The 25272-nt window shown below is 40.4% G+C and overlaps 2 protein-coding genes across 7 annotated transcripts in view; one reads left to right on the top strand and one right to left on the bottom strand.

The window, feature by feature from the left end:
* Window positions 1-22252, top strand: part of acss3 (acyl-CoA synthetase short chain family member 3) — a 35931-nt gene extending 13679 nt beyond the window's left edge. Inside the window, exons 9-16 of the mRNA XM_038738544.1 lie at window positions 3140-3243; window positions 17640-17735; window positions 18005-18068; window positions 19298-19379; window positions 20198-20320; window positions 20412-20511; window positions 21051-21226; window positions 21763-22252. Of these exons, the coding sequence (XP_038594472.1) occupies window positions 3140-3243; window positions 17640-17735; window positions 18005-18068; window positions 19298-19379; window positions 20198-20320; window positions 20412-20511; window positions 21051-21226; window positions 21763-21846 (829 nt within the window). The 3' untranslated portion in view covers window positions 21847-22252. The remainder of the gene's footprint in view (window positions 1-3139; window positions 3244-17639; window positions 17736-18004; window positions 18069-19297; window positions 19380-20197; window positions 20321-20411; window positions 20512-21050; window positions 21227-21762) is intronic.
* The window catches only part of ppfia2 (PTPRF interacting protein alpha 2), a 52333-nt gene continuing 49240 nt past the window's right edge, over window positions 22180-25272 (bottom strand). For all 6 annotated transcript variants that reach the window (XM_038738537.1, XM_038738538.1, XM_038738539.1 and 3 more), the window contains one exon: window positions 22180-23468. Coding sequence is in view for 2 of the 6 variants with exons in the window: in XM_038738538.1 (XP_038594466.1) it covers window positions 23457-23468 (12 nt within the window). In the remaining 4 variants the exon portion in view is untranslated. The remainder of the gene's footprint in view (window positions 23469-25272) is intronic.

Here is a 25272-nt window from a genome sequence, read left to right as displayed (position 1 = left end):
GGAAGGAAAGATTTTCTTAAGATCTCTTTTCTTTCTGAAAACAGAACACGGATGTTTACACTGATTCTTACTGATTCAGTGCTCAGTCCTTTAGCTTTGGGCAGCATCCAAACCATCGCCCTCCCTCAGCCAGTTCTGAGGTCAGTGTCTGCGTGAATATTCCAAACTTGTACTTCCGTTGTGCTCCTAGGAAAACTTAAACCCCCCCAGAGAATTCAAATTGTCCTTGGATAGCTGGAAGCATGGTAGTGGAAGTGTAATGCGGTTTAGCTAGAACATAAAGTCACTGTCAGGTCAGTAAGTCAATCATTATGGTCCTTGACGTAATTCTTTCATTTTTGATACATTCTAGGCATTTGCTGAAAGCTGTTTATCCCTAAAGCTGTTATAAGTCAGATTGATCAGCATTAATACAATGTTGGAGCTATATTGTCATATAAGTAGTACCCCTGGGTTTCAAAAGCACAAAGTAGTAATGCATACAAAATTGCTGTAAGAAAATGTATCAATAAGAAGCAGCCATTTATAGCTATCAATTTAAATTGTGTTGATTTTGGTGGTCAGCTAATGTTCAAATAAGTAATCAGTTATGAATAATTTTGTCTATAAAATGATGTCTGATAAAAAAAATAACACATTACAAGGCTTAAGGTTTAAGGTAATTTAACAGGGTTGAAAAAAGAAAATACAGTCAATATACAATACAACAATCATAACAAGGTAAACAGAAATAAACATATTGCAGTGCTGAGGATGAATTGATTAAGAATGTAAGAGTCTTATGAACTGGGGAAGAAGCTGCTCTGCAGTCTGGTGGTGTGACAGCAGATACTTCTATATGTCTTTCCAGATGGCAGCAGGGTGAATAGGCTGTGGCTGGGTGGGTGCTGTCCTCTAGTATCCTTTGGGCTCTGCGTAGGCACCTCACCGATATCACTTATTCTGAGCAATTTTAATCTCTCGCTGCAGAGCTGTCCTGGGCCATGCACGTCCCATGCCAGTTAGTGTGCTTTCAGTTGCTCCTCTGTTAAAGTTGACAAGATCTTGACACGAGAATTTAGCCTTCTTAAGTTTCCTTGAAGAAATACAGCCAAATTTGGGCTTCCTTAACCAGTGTGTTACCATAGCAATGTTAGCTTCAGTATAATAACAGATAGATAAAATGTTATCAATGTTAACCACAATTACCTGCCATCTTTATGAAATCACAATATATTTAGCCAAGCCACACTCATCAAACAAAGAGGAAAACTGGACATAAAAAGAAAAGTCTAATCATAACCAAACTACAGGTACCAATTTCCCCCATTACTGTAGGGGAATAGAGTTCTTTGAAACTGAACTGACTGAAGGGATTCAGGCATCCTTCGTTGCCTGCGTGGTGATGAACAACAGCAGAATATTCTTGATGTTCTGCTCACTAAAGTGAATTTTACTATTTTTGGCAGTGTATCCCATGTTTCACAATCAGTATCACTAACAACCAGAGAAACCAGACTGCATAATATTCCTCAGACGAAAGAACAATATTATGGGAGAATAGTGTTTGAAAAAGAGAATGAAATATTACCCAAGGAGATAGCAGGATGAGAAAAGCTATGATTCACTGGGGGGAGAGGGACTTGATGAAAATGTTTTTGCCTGTTACAGAAGATAGAATGTGACTTCAAGTTTGATTGGAGTTGGAAGGTCATTTCGCTATTGCAGAGGGTTGAGACCGATGAGTGATGACCAGCAGTCATTTGTGGGGAAAATGTAGTGATCAGAGTAGCATCAATGTCTGCAGTTTGTCCTGGACTTATAGGGGGTTACAGATCTCTCTGCAGCCTTGTAGCGAGCAACCAGCAGTGTTGTGAATTGGATATGAGCAGCCATGGGCAGCCATCAGAGGGAGTTTGGGAGACAATGATGTGGGAGAAATCAGGGAGGCTGACTATAGAAACTGCAGTGTTTTTGGGTCACATGTAGGGCATGGAGGGAGGCTTTTATGAAGCCAAGGAGTGGAAGTTGTCCAAACTAGGAGAAAATTTACCTTGAACAAGGAGGGACTAGTAAGAGAGGATCAACTTTGACAGATTCCGATGTCCTTGCAAGAGTTTGTCTCCAGGTACTTTGTGATTCAGGATCTCATCAGTACTACCGACTGAGAGGTCATTTAGCTTTCCCTGGGGAAAAAGAGCAGCTTAGTCTTACAAAGTTTCAGATAGAAGGAAACCGTGTGATTTAGGCTTTTCTGCCTTGACATTTAACGCAAGAGGCTAAAGACAGAACTCTTAGAGTCCAATGGCGGTAATGTTTAACACAAACAAGAATTCACCTCTGCTGTCCGGATAAGTGTGGCTGTAAGGCGGCAAAGCATTATAGGCAGGATGAAGTCCCTTAGTCAGCATAAGTGGCGAGAACGATCTGCTTGCAGTTTAAGAGGCAGTGGAAAGGATGCCTCGGTCACAGCTAGGAGCACAGGGAAGGTGAAGTGGAGGGTGCTAACTGTGGCCAAAAAACATTTTCCTTTTAAGAGGGATTGCATGAGCTCAAAGTCCCATTCAGGAGAAGTTGTCAGCCATAGTTGTTAGTAGGTCTCGAGGTTGGATTCCACCTGGGTGATTGCGGCCCTTCTAGAGAGTGTTTGATTCCACCAGAGAAGCGCAACGTTCAAGCAAAAATCTGAGCAATTTAACAAAATCAGGCTGCCAAAACGCTCTACTTTTGAAACACTCCCTGTGGGGTATATGAAGGCGTGCAGAGGACGAAACAAAAGACGTGATGCAGATGTGATGTTCTAGAGCCATGCCTGGTGGAATCCAGGGGTCAGTTTTTTTTTTTGTTTTTTTTTACTATTGATATGACCCAGTTTTCGGTTGTTTTCATCTTGCAAAGCAATTAATGCGAAGAGATAAATCAAAAATGCTAGAAAATTTTAGACAAATTCTCTCAAGTACTGCATTTCTGTTCATTTGAAAATAAAAGGCTGTGTGTCCCATTTTTGTCTGTACAATACATATTTACATTCAAATAGGCAGGTATGAGCCATGTGTACAACCTTTGCATAGATGTTGTGTTATCCTGACCATTCCTGTGAGGGAGTAGATATGTCATGTTTCATCAAGGTGATTGACAGATGTACTCTGTGTCCTTGCAGGTTGCGGTATTTATTCGTGGCAGGAGAGCGTTGTGATGTGGAGACGCTGGAATGGGCAAAGAGGGGCTTTGGGGTTCCTGTCCTGGATCACTGGTGGCAGACTGGTAGGAAGGTTTCTGCTTTCTAAGGACAGAAATCAGTGAGAGATCTAGAACCATGATTTACCTTGTTGATGAACTGTATTTAAAGCTACATTAGGAAAGAGATTGATACCCTGTCTTATCTGATTCCCTATATTTTCCCTTTTAGCCCAAAGTTGCAAGTTTGAGAGGGAGTAGCAAATTGAAATTTAAACGAAATGCAAACTGACTCCTAGATATCCGTGACTGAGCTGTGCAGTGAAGGCTGGACTCGCCAACATCATGTTCTGTTCGCCTGCCTCTTCTGTATAAGCATCACATAATGGCTAGGCCAACATACAGAGTGTGCAGGTCATGGATTTAATGGATTTCTGGTGGTTGAAGTTAAAATTGTTCCAACATTTATCTCCTACCACATGCAATGTGAGAAGCTCCCTTGTGCAGTTTTAATTATGTCAGTTTAGTAAGTTGAGAAGCACTTTACCCCCAAACTTTAGGGATTACGTTCTTATGATATAGATACTGAGAAAGCATTTCAAGGACCTCAAGTACTTTATTAGCATGAACTGTATATAATGATTTAATTTCACTTGATCTTTAAGACTCCGTCTCGGCAAAAGCTTATCAGTGTGAGAAGACTATAAATGTGGTCTGTATTTTATTAGTCCATTAACACTAACTTGGCCTTGAGAAAAGGCATAACTCTCTATTCCCCCGAAGCCTGTTATAAAAAACATTTTATCATACTTTCCTCTTTGATTAATCCCTTCTATTGTTTTATATTGTAGTATTTGTATTTGTTTATATTGACCAGAGGATGTGAGCCCTTCTCCTGGAGTAATTATGACAATTACTTGCAATCAAAATTAAATTAGCCATTGTTTCGTCTGCACATCACTGTAGTCATTATTGAGAAAACAACAAAATACATCATTCCTTTTACTTGAAACACATAGTCAACATTTACCAATTCTAAAAGCATCTACCAAGTCAAAAGCTGACTTCTTTTGTGTATATGGAACCAATACGGCTGATTTCCCTTTTTTGCTACTTCCTGTCGATGTAATGGGTATTGCCACTTACAGTTTTCTCGATTGCTCAGGCACACTTCTTGAAATGATGCCTCTTTTTCTCGAAACTCTAAACACAAATCCACAACTTCTCACCCAATTCCCCAAACATCCTATTTTCAGGTGAAAATGAAGCTTTCCATTCAAAACCATTCAATCTTGCTGAAAAACCAAACTTTACCCTCAGCCAGCTTTCGTAGAGCGGGTTGCCCGTTAATTGTAAGGTCGGCGGTTCAATCCCCGGCTCCTCCAGACTGCATGTCGAAGTATCCTTGGGCAAGATGCTGAACCCCGAATTGCTCCTGGTGGCTGTTCCACCAGTGTATGAATGTGTGTGATTGGTGAATGTGATATAGTGTTAAAGCGGTGGTCGCAAAGAATAGAAAGGTGCTATACAAACACGGAGTATTTACACGACACTACAACACAATCTTACACACAGAGATAAATTCAAAACAATACTACAAAAACTGGTTATAAGTAATGTTGCTTGTGGTTCTCCTCCCTTTTTTTTTCACATACTGAACACAACAAAAGGAATAACAAATGTAAACATTTGCACATTTTTTTTATTCCTTAGTGTACTGTACAGTACAACACACCAAAAAACAAATTATTCTGCCCCAGCGCCCTGTCTTTGGTTTGGGACAGGCCAGAGATTCTTGTTCTCCACCTCCTCCCTCCTCCACCCTCCTCTTGCCTAATCCTCCTCCCTCTACCTCTTCCACCTCCTCCACCCTCCTCTTGCCTAATCATCCTCCCTCTACCTCTTCCACCTTCTTCTCTACCTCCTCCTCTTCCCTCCTCCTCCACCCTACTCCTACCACGCCTCCTCCACTTCCTCATCTTCCTCCCATCCCATATTAAGGGGTTTGTGTGTAGAGTTTAGAGAAATGGGTGTGCTTTTTGAAAAATGGTTATTACTTGAAATTTTAGTTCAGTTGCCTTGTTAGTGTTTAAGCAATTGAGAAAAACTGTAATAGAGAGTAGGCCCAGCCTCCACAGATCTCACCCTATAGTCGGCCATAGTCAGTTGAGAGAACTCCCAGAGGACACTACTTCAGCTGGTCACATTCCTGGCAACATTAAACAAGGGGTTTGATTGATATTGCCTTTCATTGAGTCCACAAATGTTAAATTGACTTTGCACCAAAATGAGACCCATAGTGACTGCCTGAGATGTGAGGACTACGTTGTGTGCTTAGCAAAGACATAAAAGAAAGAAACAATCACAAGTACCTTGTCCATCAGTTCAGGAGCGGAAATTGAAATTGCTTCCCCACTGACGCGTGTTTTGAGTCAGACTACTTGACAGTGAGTGTTATTCCTAAATTAGAGGCTTAAAAAACAAAAATCCTGACTTATAAGTATGTGAATTCTGTCGACTTTAAAAATAGCATTACCATAGTCAATTTATCAGGGCCACATTGCACCAGTGCACTTTCGATTAGATTTTAGTCACAATCATAATTTTAAAGGCTTGCTAGGTCACACCTATTAACTCATAGTCCAGTAGATGTACATTAGACAAGGGAGGGTGAGTTTGTAGTTGTCTAGAAAGTATGTAATCTCCCTTTTCTTCACCTCACAATCAACCTATTATACAACATGTCTCGTGTGGGTCTGGATGATTAGATATGTACATGGAATCTTGGGTTCCCAGGTTTGCCTGCATTGTTTCTCAGGCCTCTGTTTCTAATGATTCTTAAATTGGTGAGACCCTGTGAGCCTCTTGAATGGGAGGTTTGAATCCAGGCATCGTGCCATCATGTGAATGTCACGCCCCCCCTACCTTCCTCCCTGTTTGATTGCTGTCCTCCCCAAGTACTAGTGAACTGTGATAAATGTGCCAGCGAAAGAGCACAATTGGATGTCCCTTTGTTTTGTAATATCCTGCCTGCGCAAAGGGAGGATCGATGCTGGACAAGACGACATCTCTGTGTTAAATATGGAATCAATATTGTTGTTGGACAGTTGGAAAGCCATCGACCTCGAGTTTGTACAGGCAACACACTGATCTGAGAGCAGATTAGCCCACTTGGCTGATTGGACTGCCCAAGCTCAATAGGAGTGAGATGAGGTCAATATTGCCGAAATACGATTTATCAATTCAGGCTCTTGTGTTTAAATTGCTGACCTGGCATACTGCATTCCAGTTCAGAGCTTCCAACCTTACCAAAGGCTGACAAGGCTATCCTATTTCAGCTTAGCAGGTCCAAATTCTGCCAATAAAGTACCAGCTTTCCATTAAGCTTTAACAACTGCGCTGTAGCGACGTTAAAACTAAAGTACAGAAAGCAACATGGAAAAACAGCTGAAGGCATCCGATATACTACGCTCATCATTTAGTGAGCTTCAAATGAGGTTTACCATTTGCACAGTATCTCTGGTCTGTCCCTTAATATTACAACATTAGTCCAACATCGCCAAGCCTAATAGCCACATTAGTCGTGCAATATGTTAATGCCAAGTTGGCTAACTACAAAATAAACAGTAAAACAACATACAACACGGAAACACTTGTGTCACGTCCAATCCAGTTTAATTTAACGTGCACTGAAGTGTAAAGCAAAAAAGTATTGTGGTTGTTGCGGTGCTTGCCATCCTCTGCTGTTGGCTTGCCCAGTATTTCAATTTTGCGGTTATCATGACAGCCCTAGTTACGAATTGCATGGCATATTAATCTGTCAGTGAAGGTTCTCAGTCATCCAGGTCATACTTATCCAAGGAAGGTTATAATCAAAGGACAACTAGACTTGGTTGAAGATACTCAAAGACATTTCGAATAACTTTAATATATCCAAGGAAGGTTAAAATCATGTGCTGAACAGAGCTGTTGATTCCCATCTTTCTCTCTGTAGCTTCAGTGTTTGAGACAACATTTCGTTGTACTTGAACATGAAGTTTGAATCTTACTTCCTTTCTCTCCAACAGACACATGCACACATGCACCCAAACAAAATCCTGTCACACTTTGTGGCTACCCTAGCCAGGTGATTTATTGAGTTTGGAGAAAAACCTCTGGCGCCCTCTTGATTTCTGTCTAGATGTGTAAATCCCATTGGATTCTTCACCCCCTGCTAAACTCAATAACTGGCAGTTGGTGGCCAGTGCTGCAATCCAAATGTGTTCTCCACTTTTTCACGGTAGAGTGGGTCATTCCTCGTCTCAGTTGCTTTCTCTTTGTGTGTCTGAGGCAGTTTGACTTCAGATATGTGGCTAAAAGAGACTTTGCAATGTTATACATATTCATTAAATCACCATTAGTCTGTAATTTCTTTCTGATGTTACAAAAGAAGCAAAGCAACTTTTCAGAGTTTATTTGTCACCTGTATTTTCAACAGCCTTTTCACATTGTCATTGGCGGAGCAGTCACAGTCAAATGGTATTATTTTATCTTTTTGGCAACAATTTCCCAGAAGAGATCAAAACCAGTAATTAATTTGTCATACTAACAGCCCCAGCTTGATACAGTGTATGCATGTGTGCCCAGAAATTGTAGTACAGAAAAAGGTTGACATTGATTTATTCTTTCAGCACAGGGAGTGCCACTTGCTTACTACCAAGATAAATCCTTTGGTTTTAGTCTCTTCAAAGAAATTGATTTATACAGGTAATAACAGTGTCTTGCTCAAGGGCACCTTGATTACTTTGTAGTCAAAAAACCAATCGATGGCTTCCAAAAACCTCATGCAATGTGATATTATACTGCATATATAAACTGTTTAAATTTCTCAGTATTTTTATATTGACATTCAGCTGTCAATATAAAAATGTCAGTAAAAAAAAAAGCCGTGTGCAAACAGTTTCCTGCTGCATGTACGGAGTTCATGAGTCACCCTGCTTGGAGCGTCACGGTACGCTGTTCGACGGTCTCTCTGGAGACGAGGCATCAATCAAGCAACTTTTAGCAATGTCGGCCCCTTGACAACCCTCCTTCATCTCCCCTTCCATCAGAAGAGAAGCAACTTGGTCAATAGCAAGCAGTTTAGCATTCAAGGCTTGCTTACTTATCACAGAAAGGAGAGAGAGAGAGACAACTCCTCGAAACTCATTATAGTCAAAACGTCTAAAAAGCCAAGTTTGTTTGCATCTTTCTAGCTTCCAACTCAGAATCAACTCATTTTTCAAATTCGTGACAGTCTTTTTAAGTCTGTGTCTTACACATTTGGTTTTCATCTATAAAATGATGATAGATCTGTCCTTCTACTTGTATGAGACTTTGCTCTTTGTAGTCACCTGCAAAATGGATAAAAATTGAGCAAAATCAATCACCACTGCAGTTGCTCATAAATCTTCCTGCATGCTTGTAATCCTGGAATGTAATATTCAGCAGCTGAAAGCTGTAATCGATTGTGAGAAAACAGGCACCATGAGCAATGATAGGAAGACCAGGTGAACAGAGTGTGGCACACAACATTTTTGAAGTGGAAAATAAGAGTTCCTCTAGGGTTTGCGTAACAAGTTGGCAACATACCTGGAATTGTTGATGAAAAATCTAACAAATCTACATTAAGATGGATGGATGGATGGATGGAAATCTAACTCAAGGTTTTATTGTGTTTTACTGTTTGAAGTAATGGGGGGTAAAAAGGTCCTTGGAGATGCAGTACAGTATCAGGGTTGCTTCTAGCCTTTACAGAGTGGCAAGCTATGTTATTGACAGCTAAAAAACACAGTTTAATATTCACTTTAAGTGGAAGACTCCTGGCTAAATTGATAATAAATCAAATAAAATATGTCACTGGATTTGATTTTTTTTCATTAAAATACTTCCTTACTTACATACTGCTGAAAAGATTACATTTTCCCATCCATCCCCCGGGGGCTTTCCTTACCCTGCAGCCAACTGTGTATTGCTGCTGATTGGTAAACAATCACATCGCACAAAGAGCTAGCGGCACTCGCTCACTCCTGACAGAGCTCTTCTTGGATCTGCACAAGGCCCTGTTTGGAAGAATGAGAGTCAGCTGACTCAAAACAGCCAGTTTGCTGTGATGGTACCATGAAGAGAGGCAGCATGACGTACAGCTGAGGGGAGGTCACAGGTTAAATCAAGTCTCAGGTCCTTAAAGCTAAAGAAAATATTGCCAGCAGGCTTGGATTTTAGGCGATTTTCTGTAGAATATGTATCCAAAGAGGATTTACATTACAACGGCTGGTATTGTATTTGTCAGCAATTGCATGCAACGCCAAATTTACACATTCTTTGCTGGAAATATTTAATTGTGCTACAAACTCATGAGGAGAATTTGACTAATTTGATCAATTCAGCTCATTGATTAGTTTTCACTCTGGAACGCTTGGCTGGTGCAGGTGAGATTAGTTTTTTACAGAGTAGAAGTGATTGTGTGGTCGTTATTCCCATGTGCAGCAGACTCAATCATTTCTCAGCCTCCTGCCGTTGTCTGATGTGCTGATTCATCCTGTCCCATCAACCCAGACATTACACCACACTACATTTTCAAACCTGCCTGTTCTCCTTCATCTCCCCCCTTTACCTTAACATTCATCATATTTTTTGTGTTTAAATGGTTCTTTCACATACACACAGACCTACATGCATAAATTAAAACCACCTGCTAACACCCCACCCACCCAAGACCGACAGGCATGCATCTGTCTGTCACATTTGAGCCACTTGAAGCCACCGGCAGCACAGCTCACTTCCCCTTATGTGCATATGAGAAAATGTCTTCCATTTTGAAGCCTGATAATAATCTGTGCGCTATTTTAAGACCAAGTGCCATTGGCGGGGGGGGGGGTGGAGGGGTTGATGATGAAGGTTGCTGATGTCACTGGTGTTGCCTAGCAACAAATGTGTGTTTCCAGTTGGGAGGTTTTAGCTGCCTCACCAGTGAGTGGTGGCGGACAGACTAGTGTATTAGCTGTTCGTCTTTCTCTGTCTCTCTCTATCTCTCTCTGTTTGTTATTCTGACTCTGTCTGACAGACAGCAGGTGACTTTGTACAGAGAATGGGATTATTAAGAAAAAAACAAAGTGGACTGGACCTCCTCAGAGCACCTGTCCTGTCAAAGAAATTGTAGAAGTGACTATTTCTCCCTCTGACCTTTTGCCAGATGCAGTGCTGGCACAGGATTGTTTTCCACACATCCTCTTCCTCCCCTTGGAAAAAAAAAAAGTCTCAGAGGGTCTGTGAATGGCAGTTTTATAGCCTCCTTGAAAACATTATCCTCTCACTGTAGAAAAACAGAGGCTTTTTACAGCCCAGCATTCACAAACTCAGCACAGACATCGAAAGACAGTTTATTGTGTATTGTACTGAAATCGAAACAGGAATATTATTGTGCAATGCTGATTTCACCTGCAGGATGTTTTCACAAGGTGTTTCTCAGTGTTCAGCTTATTAACGTATTGGTAACCCTTTCATATCTGAGTCTTTGGTGCTACTTTGACAGAGAGAATAATGCAAAACTGATTAACAGAACTAGGTTTTGCATTTGACAGGACCACCTCTACTATGCATTAGAAAGTCAGCCACAAAGGTTTTGTTCTGTACTTGCACTCCAGCAGTCACGATTAAATTCTGATTATTTAAGAACCAGCTATTCATGAAGGAAACCACCTTGCTGAAAATCAACTGAAAGGCTGTGAAACGTGTGGTTTTGCTAAACTATACTGATTCAATAAATTGCAAAGCAGATTGAAAGCAGGTTAAAAGATTCATGATGATGTAAAAGTAAACACAGTATTGTTACTTCTGCTGTATTTACATAAAAATTTTTTGCCCACCGGCAGTAAGAAGTATAGTAAATAGTAAAACTTGTCAGTATATTCTTCTGCCATAAAACTGATCTTCATCCTGAGAAAGAAACGTAGTACGCAAACTAGTACTGCATTTTGTATTTGTACAGTTGGAACACTAACGTTGTAGGTAGTAGACTGCACTATTTTTCCAAAAGTATTGGGATACCCTGTTTACATTCAGTCCAGGGCTGAATGTGGTTTGAGCTCTGTCCCAATTAAGGACAATCTTGCTCCACAGCATACAATAATACTTGGATTGCTACCAACTTTATGGAAGCCTCTTCCCCAAACCATACGCAAAGCGACATTCATAAAGAAATGGTTTTAGAGACAAATAGACATTTCAGCGTAATACCTATAGTGTATGTTTGCTATCTTAAATATTCAAACCTTTTTCCTTTACCGTATTGGTATTCTTCCCTACAGCTTTACTCCACATAGACCGGTCCCTCAAAACCCCCCAAATCAGAATACATTCTTTTAAATTAAATTGTTCCTGAGTCACCTTTGGGAGGTGCGTGGAAGCCTTAGCTTTGTGCCTCATGTCATTCAACACCAAACACCAAAAAAAGCTGCTGTTGCTTATTTGGTCTCATTACATTGCTGCAGAGACAGTAGCGCAGACGTCGTGACTCCTGTAATTACAGAACTGAAAGCTGAGATGCCACGTTTGTGTTGCCTTGTTGTTTACTGGGGGCTGCCGTCACCAGCTCTCTAACCTGGGAATTTGTCTGGTATTCATTCCAAGCCATTGTAGCATTTGTCTGCTGAGATTTCTAAGGCACAAGACGGGGGTCTTTCATTAGCAAGTTAAGTAGTGAATTTGTATGCATAAACTTGGCTCTGAGCAAATGAGCCAAGCTGTCGGAAAAGTGATAAGGGAGGCAATGTTTTTAGCTGATGGAATGAAATTATCCCTTGAAGAGTTGTAAATGGGAGAGCACTGTGGATGTGTGTGCATGTTCATGTTACACGTGATTGCTCATCTCGCTTTCATGTCTGTCTTTGGTGGGCAACATCACCTACCTTTTACAGTTCCTGCAACCTCCTGTGTGATTCCCCACATATTTTACTTGTCCCTCTTCTCTATCTTAACTTTTCTTCACTTGTTAGTCAGAAAGTCTTGGCTAACCAACCCTTTGGTTTCTTCTTGTGTTTGGATCCGAGTAAGACCACCCTTGAGTCGGAGCTGTTTAAGTTGCATCGTTTACAACAGACTCCTACAGATTACCTATTTCAAATGTTCATATTGTTTCCCTTTCACTACCATTTTATGAGGTAGATGGATTCTTGTTTTGTCTGAAGCAAGCAAAATTAAAACACGTACGTACGTGTGTGTGTGTAATAAATAAATATAATAAATAAATAAATAAAAAATAATATATATATATATATATATATATATATATTTTATTTTTTCACAGTGTGACCAAGCAGCTAGCAATCCAGTCTCTCTCTCTGTTCTCATCCTCCTATACCATGCTGTCTTTTCAAGTGACCTTCGGTCTACTGTCCGAGTTACCCGAGCAACCACATGTCACCAGGACAAGCATGGCTGTGCATGTATGATGTACAGAAAGTACCATGACTGTCTGACACGGTTGTGTGTGGTTTGTTTGTGTGTTGATAGCACCTACTGTATGTATAGAGTTGACCCTGCTGACCTTCCAAGAAAACCAAAATGTCTCTGTGACAAGCTAAAGAACTCAATGCCATCTCTAAATGTTGTTTGTACTTTGCATTTGTGCTGTTTTTCAAGGTGAACATTAATACAGAAGCCCAATTAAGATAAGGATGTACAAACCCACCATCCAGCAGCAGGTGCAAGCAACACCATTCACCTGACACCTAATTTAAATTTTTCAATGGAGCTGCTACAACCAGAAGCCATTTAATCGGCTTCGAGGCAGATTTCAGACACTTATTTATAAATATTGGGACTATTGCAGTTTGGTTTGTAGCCCAGTACATTAGCAAACCTTTGGTCACTTTATGGCAGCGGAAAACAGACTGTAAAGACAACACTGGTCTGTGGCAAACTTGTTGGTAAACAGTTTCCTTTTTACATAACCAGCGGATTCTTAAACTGCTAAATACTCCACTATGTTCACTCACACTAACTTTGCCTGCCTGCTTTTTAGCAGATAGGGTACCGAGAGTTGGTTTTACAGCTCTTTTGCTGAAAGCGGCTTCCCACTGCTGGAAACAAGGTTGAGAGTGAAGAGTATTATAAAACATACTGCTGATGAAGAAAGTCAGCAGACACTACGCATGCAGGGAGAGAGAAACAGAAAGAGGCGGGGCAAGCCAGTGTGTTTGCATTAAGAGACCAGAGGTATAGAGGGGTATGTGAGTGTAGGGGAAAAGAAAACCAGAAGCAAGGTGAGCAGATTCAAGTAGTAATTGAACATTAAATAAGGTGGAGAATGAAGTAGAATTAAAATGGTGAAATAAGAAATAACGGTCATTCTGATGCCCATTCTCACTCTGTGGCTATTGACCCTGTGTTCCACACATGTTGATCTTGTCTCAGTGTGAAGGGGTGGAAAGGTAGGGTTACAATGTTTGAGAAGACAGTTTTCATCTGTTTTGGAAAGAAGTGGAGTTGCAGATATAGGAGAGTGCAGGATCAGAGAGCTGTTTGTTTTTCCTGAATAGCAGTGCCTACCCCTACCTCCCTCACTCCCTCAAGGTACTAGTAATGAGCATGCCTGTTCGATATCAGCTTCTCAGCTGACAAGGCGCCATAGTATTGCCTATCCCGCTCTTCCAACGCGCATCCTCCAACAACCCTCCCCTCCCTCAACTCATTCATCACACTCAAAAATGCCTCTCACAATGCCAAGCTCATGTCCAACAGGTCGAAGGAAGATTGATTTGTTTGCGTACAGAGGCAAAGAGAGCGTGAGGGAGCGGGGAGAAGCAAAAGAAACAGAAAAGGGAGTAGAGGAAGGCTGATACTAAGATGTGCATGTATGTGTGCGCTGAAGATTTACACCGCCAGTCAGACAAGCAGATAGACAACCACACAGTGTGTGTGTGTGTGTGTGTGTGTGTGTGTGATCGACTCAAGCCCATGGACAAGGTTTTCACTCCCCTCTCATTCACCTGTCTCAGCGTGTGCTGTCAACCTTTCTTACCCAGCATATTTAATCTTCTCTGCACAATCTGACAAGAATAGAAGCAGTGGTTTCACCTCAAGGAAGTTTTCATCTTGACCCTAAAATAGACACATTTTGGACAGAAAAACCCATTGGAGAAGATTTTCATTGTTGACACTTATTAAAGTGCGAAGGGTGTCAGTAGTCATATTTCTACATCAATAGGGATAATGTCTTCTTATTAAAGTAATAATAGAATCAAACTCTCCCTCAATGTGATGCAAACCCCTGCAGCATGTTGATAAACCTTTCAAAATGCCAGACTGTTTAAAACACTTTGCTTACCTGGAAACATTTTTGAGATGTTTTAATCATGTTTTTATCTGTCCTTCTCTGAGCCACGGGGTGTAGGTATGTAAACTGACGACAACTGCTGTGTTCGCTGTATTATGCCTAAATATTGTGGGCTGAGGAAAGAATCTTAAGAATGCTTAGTAAGCTATTGCATAGTCAGCACTTAGAAACTTGAGCTCAGTTCTTGTCAGCTTACAATCTTTCATATAAATGTGAGGACAAAGTGTTTTAGTGACGCAACTAATTATCATTGAGAAATGCTTTGTGAAGGTTTGATTTTGTGCCTGAAAGCTGCACAGCCAGTTCGCTGTCTCCCTGTATGCCTTGTAAAATGTCATGGTCCAATTATATTGTCTTTTTTCATTTGGGTTTTGAATTTACTGGCTGGGCCTGAATCGCCGCCAGCAAGCCCTGGCTCCTGCTGTAAACAGCCAAGTTTAAACACACCACTCATGCTGACACGGTTCAGTGGTTGTGTCGAGCCCTAATCGACGTGCAACTCAGTGGAGCTTTTAAAGGACCCTTATGGCGTCCTTCAGGGTCAGACTGACACATCGGTTTGTCAATATTGACTTGTTACTTAAAGTGGATAAGATGATGTCATCAAGGTCCATGATGCAGTTTGATTAGCTAATTATTATGTAACTTTTTATTCCCATGTAATTTAGTTACTTTTTAAATTTGCACAAAATCAGAGCCTTTTTTTTCCACAAAATACTGATTATCCAAAACTTCCACGACTCCAAAAGCACTGATACTGACTGTTTATTACTTTTTTGTTTACAAGTTGCTGTATTTGCCCTTCCCTCCAGTTCCGTTTGGTTATATAATGGCCATAAATGTTGCAGAGCAAGTAGTAGTGTGTTGCTACACCTGCTCTATGAACAGGTGGGTGGGACTAAATGCCCCCCCCCTGAAGGCTTAAAAAAATCTAATCTCTTTTTTATCATTGGTACTGAATGCTGTCAGCTGACAGTGATGGCCTTTATACCCTGCAGGGATGGCTAACTTGTCACTGATGAATGGCACACATGGTTGCCAGTTCAGAGGCCGCTGTGGTTGGGTAATGTGTTCAGCCTTAGAACCCACCCTCCCCACTCTCTTCATTTGATAACTTAATCCTTCCTCAGCCAACAGCAACCTCCTGCCACTGAGCCTCATGTCTTTGAAGCCTGCTGTGCTGAAGTTGGAAGAAGGTCTAAAGCTGTTTGCACTTGTTTGACTAATAGTAGGTGGAAGAGGTAGTCTAAATCCACTCTGATTGATAGAACTGGTACCTTTAACAAGATACTGGAGAGGATTCTCCCATAGTTCTTTTTGACTTAATTAGATGTACTGGAGAGAGCTCTGTTGGAATCTCATGGATTCATGCTCCTTATCCTAAAGCATTCAGCACGTTGCAACTTAAAGGTACCCTATGGAGTTTATGACCAGTAGTGTTTTATGAGTGGATACCATTAACTTTGTTTCCGTAAACACGCACATGCAAGGACACAATAGACATTCCTGCTTATGGCTCACACTATTCCACTGATTGACAGGTGGCTTGAATGCACCAAGAAACATGAATATAAACAACGCAGATTTTGAAAATATTATATAAGGAAGGGAATGAGTGTTAGACCTCAAGGATACAGACAGTGGGGAACACTGAATGTAAACAAAACTTTGTTTAAGAAAACTCACTGCACCTTTAACTGTAGATGTAATATTTTGTCCCTATGTTTTCAAGATATTTTGGTGGCTAGTTTCTCACTGCAGCCCAGTCTTTCTGTTTATAGCTGACAGGGGTGTAACCCATGTGAAGTCCGCTGTAGCTGTAGCTTTCTCTTAAGGTTTAATGAGGAGTATAAAATGCCTTTTTGCACAACACTGTTGTATTGACTGAGCTGTCATTTGCATAGCTGGCTTGTTCGCTTGAATGTTTTGCGATTGGCCTTTGCCCTATCAGAGGACAAGTCACTCCTGCCATGAGCACTGCCACTGACTGCATATTTTAGAAGAAACCAGTTGCATTGGTTAATGCAATTCTGATTTGGTTTTAGTGCACCTTGCTGCATAAATTTGCATATTAACTGGAAATGGAAAATGCCATGACACCGGCCACAATTATTTAAGAACAATACATGAGAAACATCATATTTACACTGCATGCACCCCCTATAGGGCAGATGATCTGATTACGTTTTGGAACATCATTTGCATACATTTGCATGTTGGTGAAGAAAAATGGCAGCACATTAAGTTATTTAGCTGTCTCTCATCTGTATTAGTGTCAAAAAGCCAAAGTACTGAAATGAAGTTGCTCTCTGATCTAATTTTGAATTGAACAGCCAGTTTAAATTTCCATCTTGTCTGTGAGATTAATCTTCCCCTTTGCTTATGTTTTTTCACTGTCTGTAGGTTCATGCTGTTTGCACAAACAGGCAGATGTACCTGATTATGTAAATATGTTGTAGAAAAACGATGGAAAGCAGTGTTTTGTCGGTCACCTGTTGTGTGAATGTTAGTTGAGACATCAGCTGAGTTAAGTAATATTCTCTGCCTGGGAAAAGGAAAACATGACAAACAGATGGAGGCATTCAGCTGCGTCTTTGTTCTTGTATTCACCCAGAGAAACCGACAAACACCCAGAGACAGAAAAATAGAAGTGTTTCTAAGCAGACGTTGTTTTCAAATTTCAGTTTAACATGGAAGACAGATGCTGATCTTGGGCTGGTCTGCTGCTGTGTGATTTCTGATGTAATCTTGCTTACTGAGCTGGATCGATTCGGTTATTCATTCTCTGGGTGGCCTAGTAGGGCTGATGAACAGGCAAGTCTTTGCTGTAAGTGGAGCACAGCGGGATGGTGGTGTCGGCAAGAGCCCATAGGAGCTGTCATAGTTTTGTATTATGTAGGTTAATGCTGCTCACAGAAGCAGTATATCCCAATACCACACAGGCTTTTTTGATCAGCCCACCATTAGAAGGTTCAACATTTGCATTGAGAGCAGAAAAGCCAGAAAACTATGAGGTTGTGTCAAAACTGTGGCATTGTACCACAGATCCAGAGCTCTTGTGTCTCCCACACAAATATGAGCCTACATGTACCTTTTTATTATGTTTTTTCTCTCTCTCTCTCATCAGAAACTGGCTCAGCCATCACCTCTTCATGTATTGGTCTGGGGAACTCACTCACGCCACCCGCAGGTCAGGCTGGCAAACCTGTTCCAGGTTACAATGGTAAGAGTCAGAACTGTCGATCCATATCTAAAGTACTAAACACAAACTAACCTTTACTGTCTAATCATTTCTGGTCAGTATTTAAATGTACTTAAGTCAGAATTGCTGCCCCTCAATTACAGATACAGATGAACCAAAACAGAAATGGATAAAACTTAGCAACTGCTGGTAAATCCCTGCAGGATATTTAATATTTTTGTTCTTCCAGTTTGCCAGTGGGTTATACACCGCCTCTGATTATGAATTACTTGCTATTCCCTTTCCACTAGTTACAGTGATCGATGATAACATGCTGGAGGTGAAGCCAAGAACCCTGGGAAATATTGTGGTGAGGTAAGCTGAGTGTTTATGTTCACGGCCATGCGAGCAGGCAGCTCAGTCAATGCTTTACTTTTCTGCTATCACTTGCACGTGCATGTGTAACATAAAACATTTACACACTCTGATCCAATTGAAAGTCCGATTTTTTTTAGTCAATTATCTTAATAATTCACTGTCGGGAAGGTTGTATATGACTCCAGAGAACCTCACTATTGTCTGTTGCCAGGGTTGTAGAATGAAACACACGTCTGTTTATGTAAGAGAGCTGCCTGTGCAAAGTGGGCGTCATCAAAAGCTCCAGCAGTCCTTTGCGCTGCCTTACCTTCCAGCCTGCTACTTATCTGTTATCACTCTCCAACTCCATTACCCTGTTCTTTGTAACTGCTGGTATTGACTCAGTGCTTACAAAGGGGATTTCCAAGGAATTCAGATCTATATGCATGCAGGGATGATGACAGGTAGAGTTGTAAACAGATGGCAACAGCTGTGTAACTGTTCTTCCTTCTAGTAACCACAAAGTATGTTCCAGACTCATTGTTGGATCAAAAGCTATATCCACAGCTTCATAAAATCATGTTTAATATTTGCACAGTGAGGTTGTTGTTACGTGTAATGAATTCTATGCACTGTGTTTTATAATGTCAAGTAAAAAATATGTGTATAAACTGGTTTGTAATTCTATTATGTTGCTTTGTAATACATCTTATTAATTCAACTGTAGCTTTTGTGCATGGGAAGCACTCACCAGTGTGACAGACTCCTTAAGTGAAAAGCAGACAACATTCTCCGTGTAGTGAAATTAATCTGTGCAGGGGAATGTTTAGGGTCAAACTTGGGAAATGGGACCATCTTGGTCAGGTCACTGGTCATGAAGGGGGATTACTGGTAGTCTCTGGATAAACAAAGGCTGAAAGGCCGAGCTCTCTTATCTGTCGCTTGTGTGCATGCGTGCGTGTCAGGTGAGGTGAGGTCACACATTGTAATGGCTTTATTGGTTAAAATCTACCAGATTGCCATTAATGGTCATTGAATTTAAAATGATTCAAACCTTAAAATACATTCAACTAGATAGTTACTTATTTTCATATTAGAGTATTGTGTAATGCCATGCTTAATGTAACTTTTCAAAAGCCTTATAGACTCACCCTTATTATTTTTACTTTTATGCCAGGTGCAGAAGCTTTAAGGAGAAATATTGGAATAAAACGAAATTCGTTTTTACGTCTGTGTTTTCCCTTCAGGCTACCTTTACCTCCTGGTGCAGCATTGTCACTGTGGCAGAACCACAAACTGTTCAAGGAGCTCTACTTCACTAAGTTCCCTGTAAGATGTGTTATCATTTGCTCACATTCTGATGTTTATTTGACTTGGAATAATTTGCACAGCTGTCTGATTTAATAAATGAACAATGAGAGAAAGAAAAACTTACATAGGAATAATTGTATTTGTACTGTTCCTATTCTCCTTTTTACACTGGATTAATAATGTAGTTGAGGGGGTAGTCAGGTATGTGGTACAATGGGACCCTCTAGTGTTGAAATCTTTCATTACAGAACTAGTTGCAGCCATTGAGAGGTTTGAATGAAGAAATGTAATAATTCTGATTAATCCATGAACAACCTCTAATAAATTGTGTATACTGAAGACAGCAACAATTTAAATTTAGTAAGGCTGTCTTTGAAAATCATACACTCCTCCCTACTCCATATCCGGGGAGTTCTATGTAGAGGACTATACAAGAGCTCACCAACAAAATGAAAACAACAGTTTCGTACACTGCTCAGGAAATTCTCTCTACACCGTTAATTACGTCTTTCTCGTCGCACAATCATAACGTACCAGATCAACGTCACCTGATGGACCATAGGACCATCAGCGCAGTGCGTGATGGTATGTTTGGCTTGGTTAGCGACCATCAGTTGTACACTACTTTTCACAATGCATTGTGGGATATTTTGAGTTGGCTATATTGTAATACAAAAGTTCTCACTATACATTAGGACAGCACTACAAAACTTACTTTATAGAAAGTAGTGAGTGATTTTTAGACACAACCTAAGATTTTCTGTAGTTGGAGTGAAACAGGGCTCTTACCACATTATGCTGGAACATAATGTTATCATTACTTTCTGTTCCATCAGGGTTACTATGACACCATGGATGCAGGTTATGTGGATGAGGAGGGTTTCCTTTACATCATGTCCCGGTCTGATGATGTCATCAACGTGGCAGGCCACAGGCTGTCTGCTGGCGCACTGGAGGAGGTAGGACAACAGTTACAGAGGAGGTGACACAAAGGTTTTTCCAGCTCGTCTTTGTGGTTTTACCATGTATGTATATGTGTGTGTTTTGCAGTCAGTGCTGCAGCACCCTGCAGTGGGAGACTGTGCTGTGGTGGGTCTAGAGGACACTCTGAAGGGTGTTGTTCCATTGGCCTTGTGTGTGCTCAAAAATGGTGAGGCAGATGTATAGTGTAGTATTAACTAACGTAATATACAGGTACATCTAAAAAAAAATTTTGAATATCACGGAATACTTTATTTGAACACCAGTGAACCAGACTGAGATTAAAGGCTTAAGAAACCTTTGCAGGTTTTTTGAGTTAATTAGCTGATTAGAGCTCTTCTCAGGTCAACATTTCTTTATTATAAATTCTTTATTATAAAATTCTATACTAATTTGATATACTGGAGTTTTCCATGAGCTGTAAGCCTTAATCATCAAGACAAAACAAAAACAAAGGCTTGGAATATTTCACTTTGTGTAATGAATCTAGAATACATGAAAGTTTCACTTTTTGCACTAAATTTTGGGGAATAAAGTGAACTTTTACATGATATTCAAATTCTTTCAGATGTACCTGTAGAACTGTAGATTTTTGTCACACATACGCTTTCTTGGTGATGACATCCTTGTTTACCTTCATGAAATAAGATACGTTGCCCCCATAATTACTATTTTATGTGCTTGTTTGTGTCACATGCTGTGTGTCAGGTGTGCATAAAAATGAAGAGGAGATCATAAATGAGATGGTGAGGCTTGTGAGAACCACCATTGGACCAGTGGCTGCCTTTAGGAAAGTGCTATTTGTCAAAGGCTTGCCAAAGACGCGCTCTGGCAAGATCCCTCGCTCCTCTTTGGCCAACCTGGTTAATGGCAAGCCCTACAAGGTATGACACAACTGTTAGGGAAATATTTTGTGCATTATTCCCATCAGCAATAACTGATGGGAATACTGCAGGATAAAATCCCTGAGGGGAAATAATTTGTGCATGTTTTTTGTTTTTATTGTCCTGTGTGTAAAGACGCTCAGGAGACAGTAAAGCTCATTTTGCAGTTCAGAATTTGAGTAATGATCACACATTAGCAGGCCCTGCACTCATTAAATAGAGCTGAGGGCTCATTTGGGATTTGGTCTCTTTAGTTACTGACTCAATATTCTGCTGATCAGGTGCTGACAAACTGAGAAAAAAATACTACTTAATATAGTAGTTATGTTTACAGATGTAAATAAAAGATTTCCATGAACACAGCCATAAAGATTTTAAAGATGTTTTTGCATTGTACAGAGTACAATCATCATGTAAACGTAACAGAATTTGCTATTCATTCAATTGTTGGTTTAATTGGGTATTACTGAGCATATTTGATCACATTATTGTTGAATTGCTTTTAAATGAACTTTGTGCTAACTGTTTCTCCACAGATCAGTCCAACCATCGAGGACCCAGACGTGTTCAAAGACATCGAGAGGCAGGTAGAAAAAGCCCTGAGACCTCGCGGAGCCTGAACTCATCTGTTGGATGACGAAGAAAACTGAGGTTGGATAACTTTTGCCAACACAAGCCGTACACAGGGTCCTGCAAAAGTGATCTAAAAGTAGAAGTAACGATTATTCTTCTTTTTCTAAGTCAGATATACTAAGATAGTAATGTCAGAAAGTTTTACCTTCTCATCTTTTATCAACGTGTGTATTTGTATGTAATCTGAAACCGTACTGTACTACAAGCTTTGTACATTCATAATTAATGAACAGAGAGGCTAGGTACGGTTATGGTTTAGCCAAAGTGACGCTCTTGAGCCATGAACATTTTGAATTATGAAGAATAATGAAGACAACTCATTTACTGACGGTAGTTGGTTTTCTTTTATTGACGATGAAAATTTGCTTGCTCACCACTTAGTTTTGACCAAAGTACAAGAATAAAAAAAAAATGAACACAAAATAAAATGATTCATTGTTCGTGCAAATTGAAGATGTAAAAACAAATTAAAAGCGTAAGACTTGTTTGAGTCGTAAGAAATAACTAAAAGACAGATAACAGGGCTGTACAATAGGTTACCCTGAAAACTCTGACAGAAACAAAGAGTTACACCAATGTAAGTCACTGCAAGCAACAGGTTTGTCATTAAGTCACCTCACTTCAACATGGTCATATACACTCTACGCACACGATGAGCTAAAGCAGTCTGTCTTTCAGTTATTTCCTGTGTTCTGTTAACGTAGTGTCTTAGGGGAGGGGGAGAAGGCCAGCTTGGCTGTGTGTGTAGTTGTCCTTTGTATCGCCTGACAAAACATACAGTACAACAAGTGACAGGTTCTGTGAACGACCACCTGCTTTTTTGTTCAGAGAAGTTTTTGTGCAACTTCGGAGAGCAGTGGCGTCTCTTCTTTTGTCCTTGGCTACTGAACAGGCCGTTTGAGTTGATGCGGTTGTATCAAAGTGCTTGTCATGTCGTTCCAGTGCATCGACCTGTCTCCTTAAAATGCTTCTATTATGACAGCGAGTCCATAAGAAAGGATAATGAAGTTTGTTGGTGCCAGAAATGGGGCTCGGTGGTACTTGTGCACCACTAGAGGGCAGGTTTTCACACAACATCCAGTCTCTTCCTCACTTACGATGTAGCACAGGATCATCAAAATAATAATCATCATCAGCACAATGAAAAAATAAAACCATATGTACAAAATGATCTAGAGGGGCGGGGTAATATGGAGACAGTTTAAAGAGCAGCATATATTAATCTATAGTCCACTAAATGAGGTGGCAGGGACATTTTTTGCACAAACTCTGAATATCTTTTTATACATAGATGTGTGTATATATTAAAAAAATGGCATATATATTTACAGATAACCTACACATCTCCTGTAGAAGAAACACAGTACGTTATGCTTCGACAAGTTACTGTACATGTAAAAGGTAGAAATGGTGACAACAGGGTAGCCTGCAGGACAGTTTAGCACCGGCATCTGGTGCCCACATTATGGGGGCGTGGAGTAGGGTTGGGTAAGGGGGGTCAGAAGAGAGCAGGGCTTCTTGGCAGTGCGTGTCATCAGAATTTGTTTGTTCCTGGGCAGGTTGGCCCATCCAGCAGCATCCTCTAGTTAATCTTCATTCAGAACTGAACCTAAAGGGATACAGAATCGGTAGTTTTTAGATGAGAGGTACTGGAATCATCAGTCAATTTAGTGCCATACTAGTTATAGCTCATTATGGCCTTATAACTGCAAAGGTGACTTTGGTAGTTTTAGCAAAGTAATTGTTCACCCAGCTGTATTGATCAGCAATATAATATTATGCTTTAACCTTCCTTTTTAGCATTTTGTTATTAGAAATGCACAATATTCAGTATTTTGCCTTGTGATTGGTGTGGACATCCTTAAACCTATTTTTGACATTAAAGCCTTATGGGGGATGCAGGAGACTCAGTCAAGGGTAGATTTGCTTTGGCATTAAGCAATGCATCTGTCCACACCAATAGCATAATGGCTTGTGCTTCAGCTGCAATCCTTGCATTTCAAGTTTGTTTTCTTCTGACTTGGCAGCGGAAGTACTGTAACTGACTAATTTAGCTGTGAATGCTGCTGAAACGCACCTTATCTAGTGTTGCAGAAGTTATAAGTTGCGACTACTCGCGTTAAAATGTCTTCATCTCCTAATAAGTTTTTATGCCTTGTTTACCAACACTGAATTAAACGAATTTAATTCAGTGTGCACCAAGCAGCTATGGGTAAGGCAGTCATACTGTGTGTAGCAAACGGTTAAACTGAATCTGTTTGATTCTTGTGCACATGTACTGTACCGGTATTCAACCCTTCACTCTCACTGAACTTTGCACAGTATTCTGTCTTTTTTGCTGTGTGGGAGTACTTGTAGCTGATGAAAGCATTAGCAACAGCCTGCAGGGTGCTCTATGGGGTGAGCAAATTCTTTGGAAACACAAAATGATGGTTGTGAAGGCAACTCAAAATTTTCCCCACTGAACTTAACTCCTTCTGCGCTGCTTTTATTTCCCTTTGCTACTGGTTTTATTTTACAAACACACCCTGCAGGCACCGCATTATCTGTCTGTGCTTCTTATCTTTGCACTTATTACATGCTGGAGACTTGTAATGATACTGGTTCAGCACTAAAGTCTTAGCCAGATGCCTAAACCAGTAAATAAACTGATGGCATTACTGTGTCTCTATGAGTACATGAAAGGTGCGAACAATTCTAAGATAAATAAGGATCCTTATGTATGTTGTTAGACTGCAAAAAATTAAGAATGATGGAGAAAACTTATGATCATTTGATTTTTTTGGCCACTTGAGTTGTTTGGAGAAGGCTGACTCTGAGGTGTGTTCTTTGGACTGACATGAGGGTGAGTAGAGAATGACTAGAATGCCTAATTTGTGGTAAACCACGCCTACAGTCACAATTTTCTTCCATCACAGCTGCTTCTCTTCTCTTTTGTACACAGCTGACAGTCTGTCTACCTGGGCTTTTCATGCTAAACAATACATCCAAAGCAGAATTCAGTGTTTTCTTTGCAGCTGGTTGCCACTTCAATTGTGATGGAATTTCTCTACAACACCGATGCAGACAGACAGCATAGTCAGGTAGTGTATCAAATCAAATACTTACGAGAAATTACACTGCACCTGACAGTACAAAGAAAGCAGTTGAAAATTAAACTAGGGCAAGCTCACTTTGTGATTTGTGAAGTCTCAGGGCCTATTTTTGGAGCCTTGAACTATCATAACCATTTAACTGAACTTTGTTAACTAATCTTTTACTGAACTCGTTTATTTGAAGCAGATTTCTAAAGCTTGGAACATGACTGACTCATCTTTTTTGGACAGACATTAAAAAGGGGAGACAGATCAGTATCAGACCGTGGCTCGCTGCTGACTCCGCCTTCTCCGATCACCTTATCACAGCTACCTGGC

Source organism: Micropterus salmoides, unplaced genomic scaffold (assembly GCF_014851395.1).
Source record: "Micropterus salmoides isolate LMB-PRFRI ecotype aquatic unplaced genomic scaffold, ASM1485139v1 Ms_hic_scaffold_23, whole genome shotgun sequence".
Taxonomy (NCBI): Eukaryota; Metazoa; Chordata; class Actinopteri; order Centrarchiformes; family Centrarchidae; genus Micropterus; species Micropterus salmoides.
The sequence above is the reverse complement of the archived record's forward strand: the minus strand, read 5'-3'. Positions and strand labels throughout refer to the sequence as shown.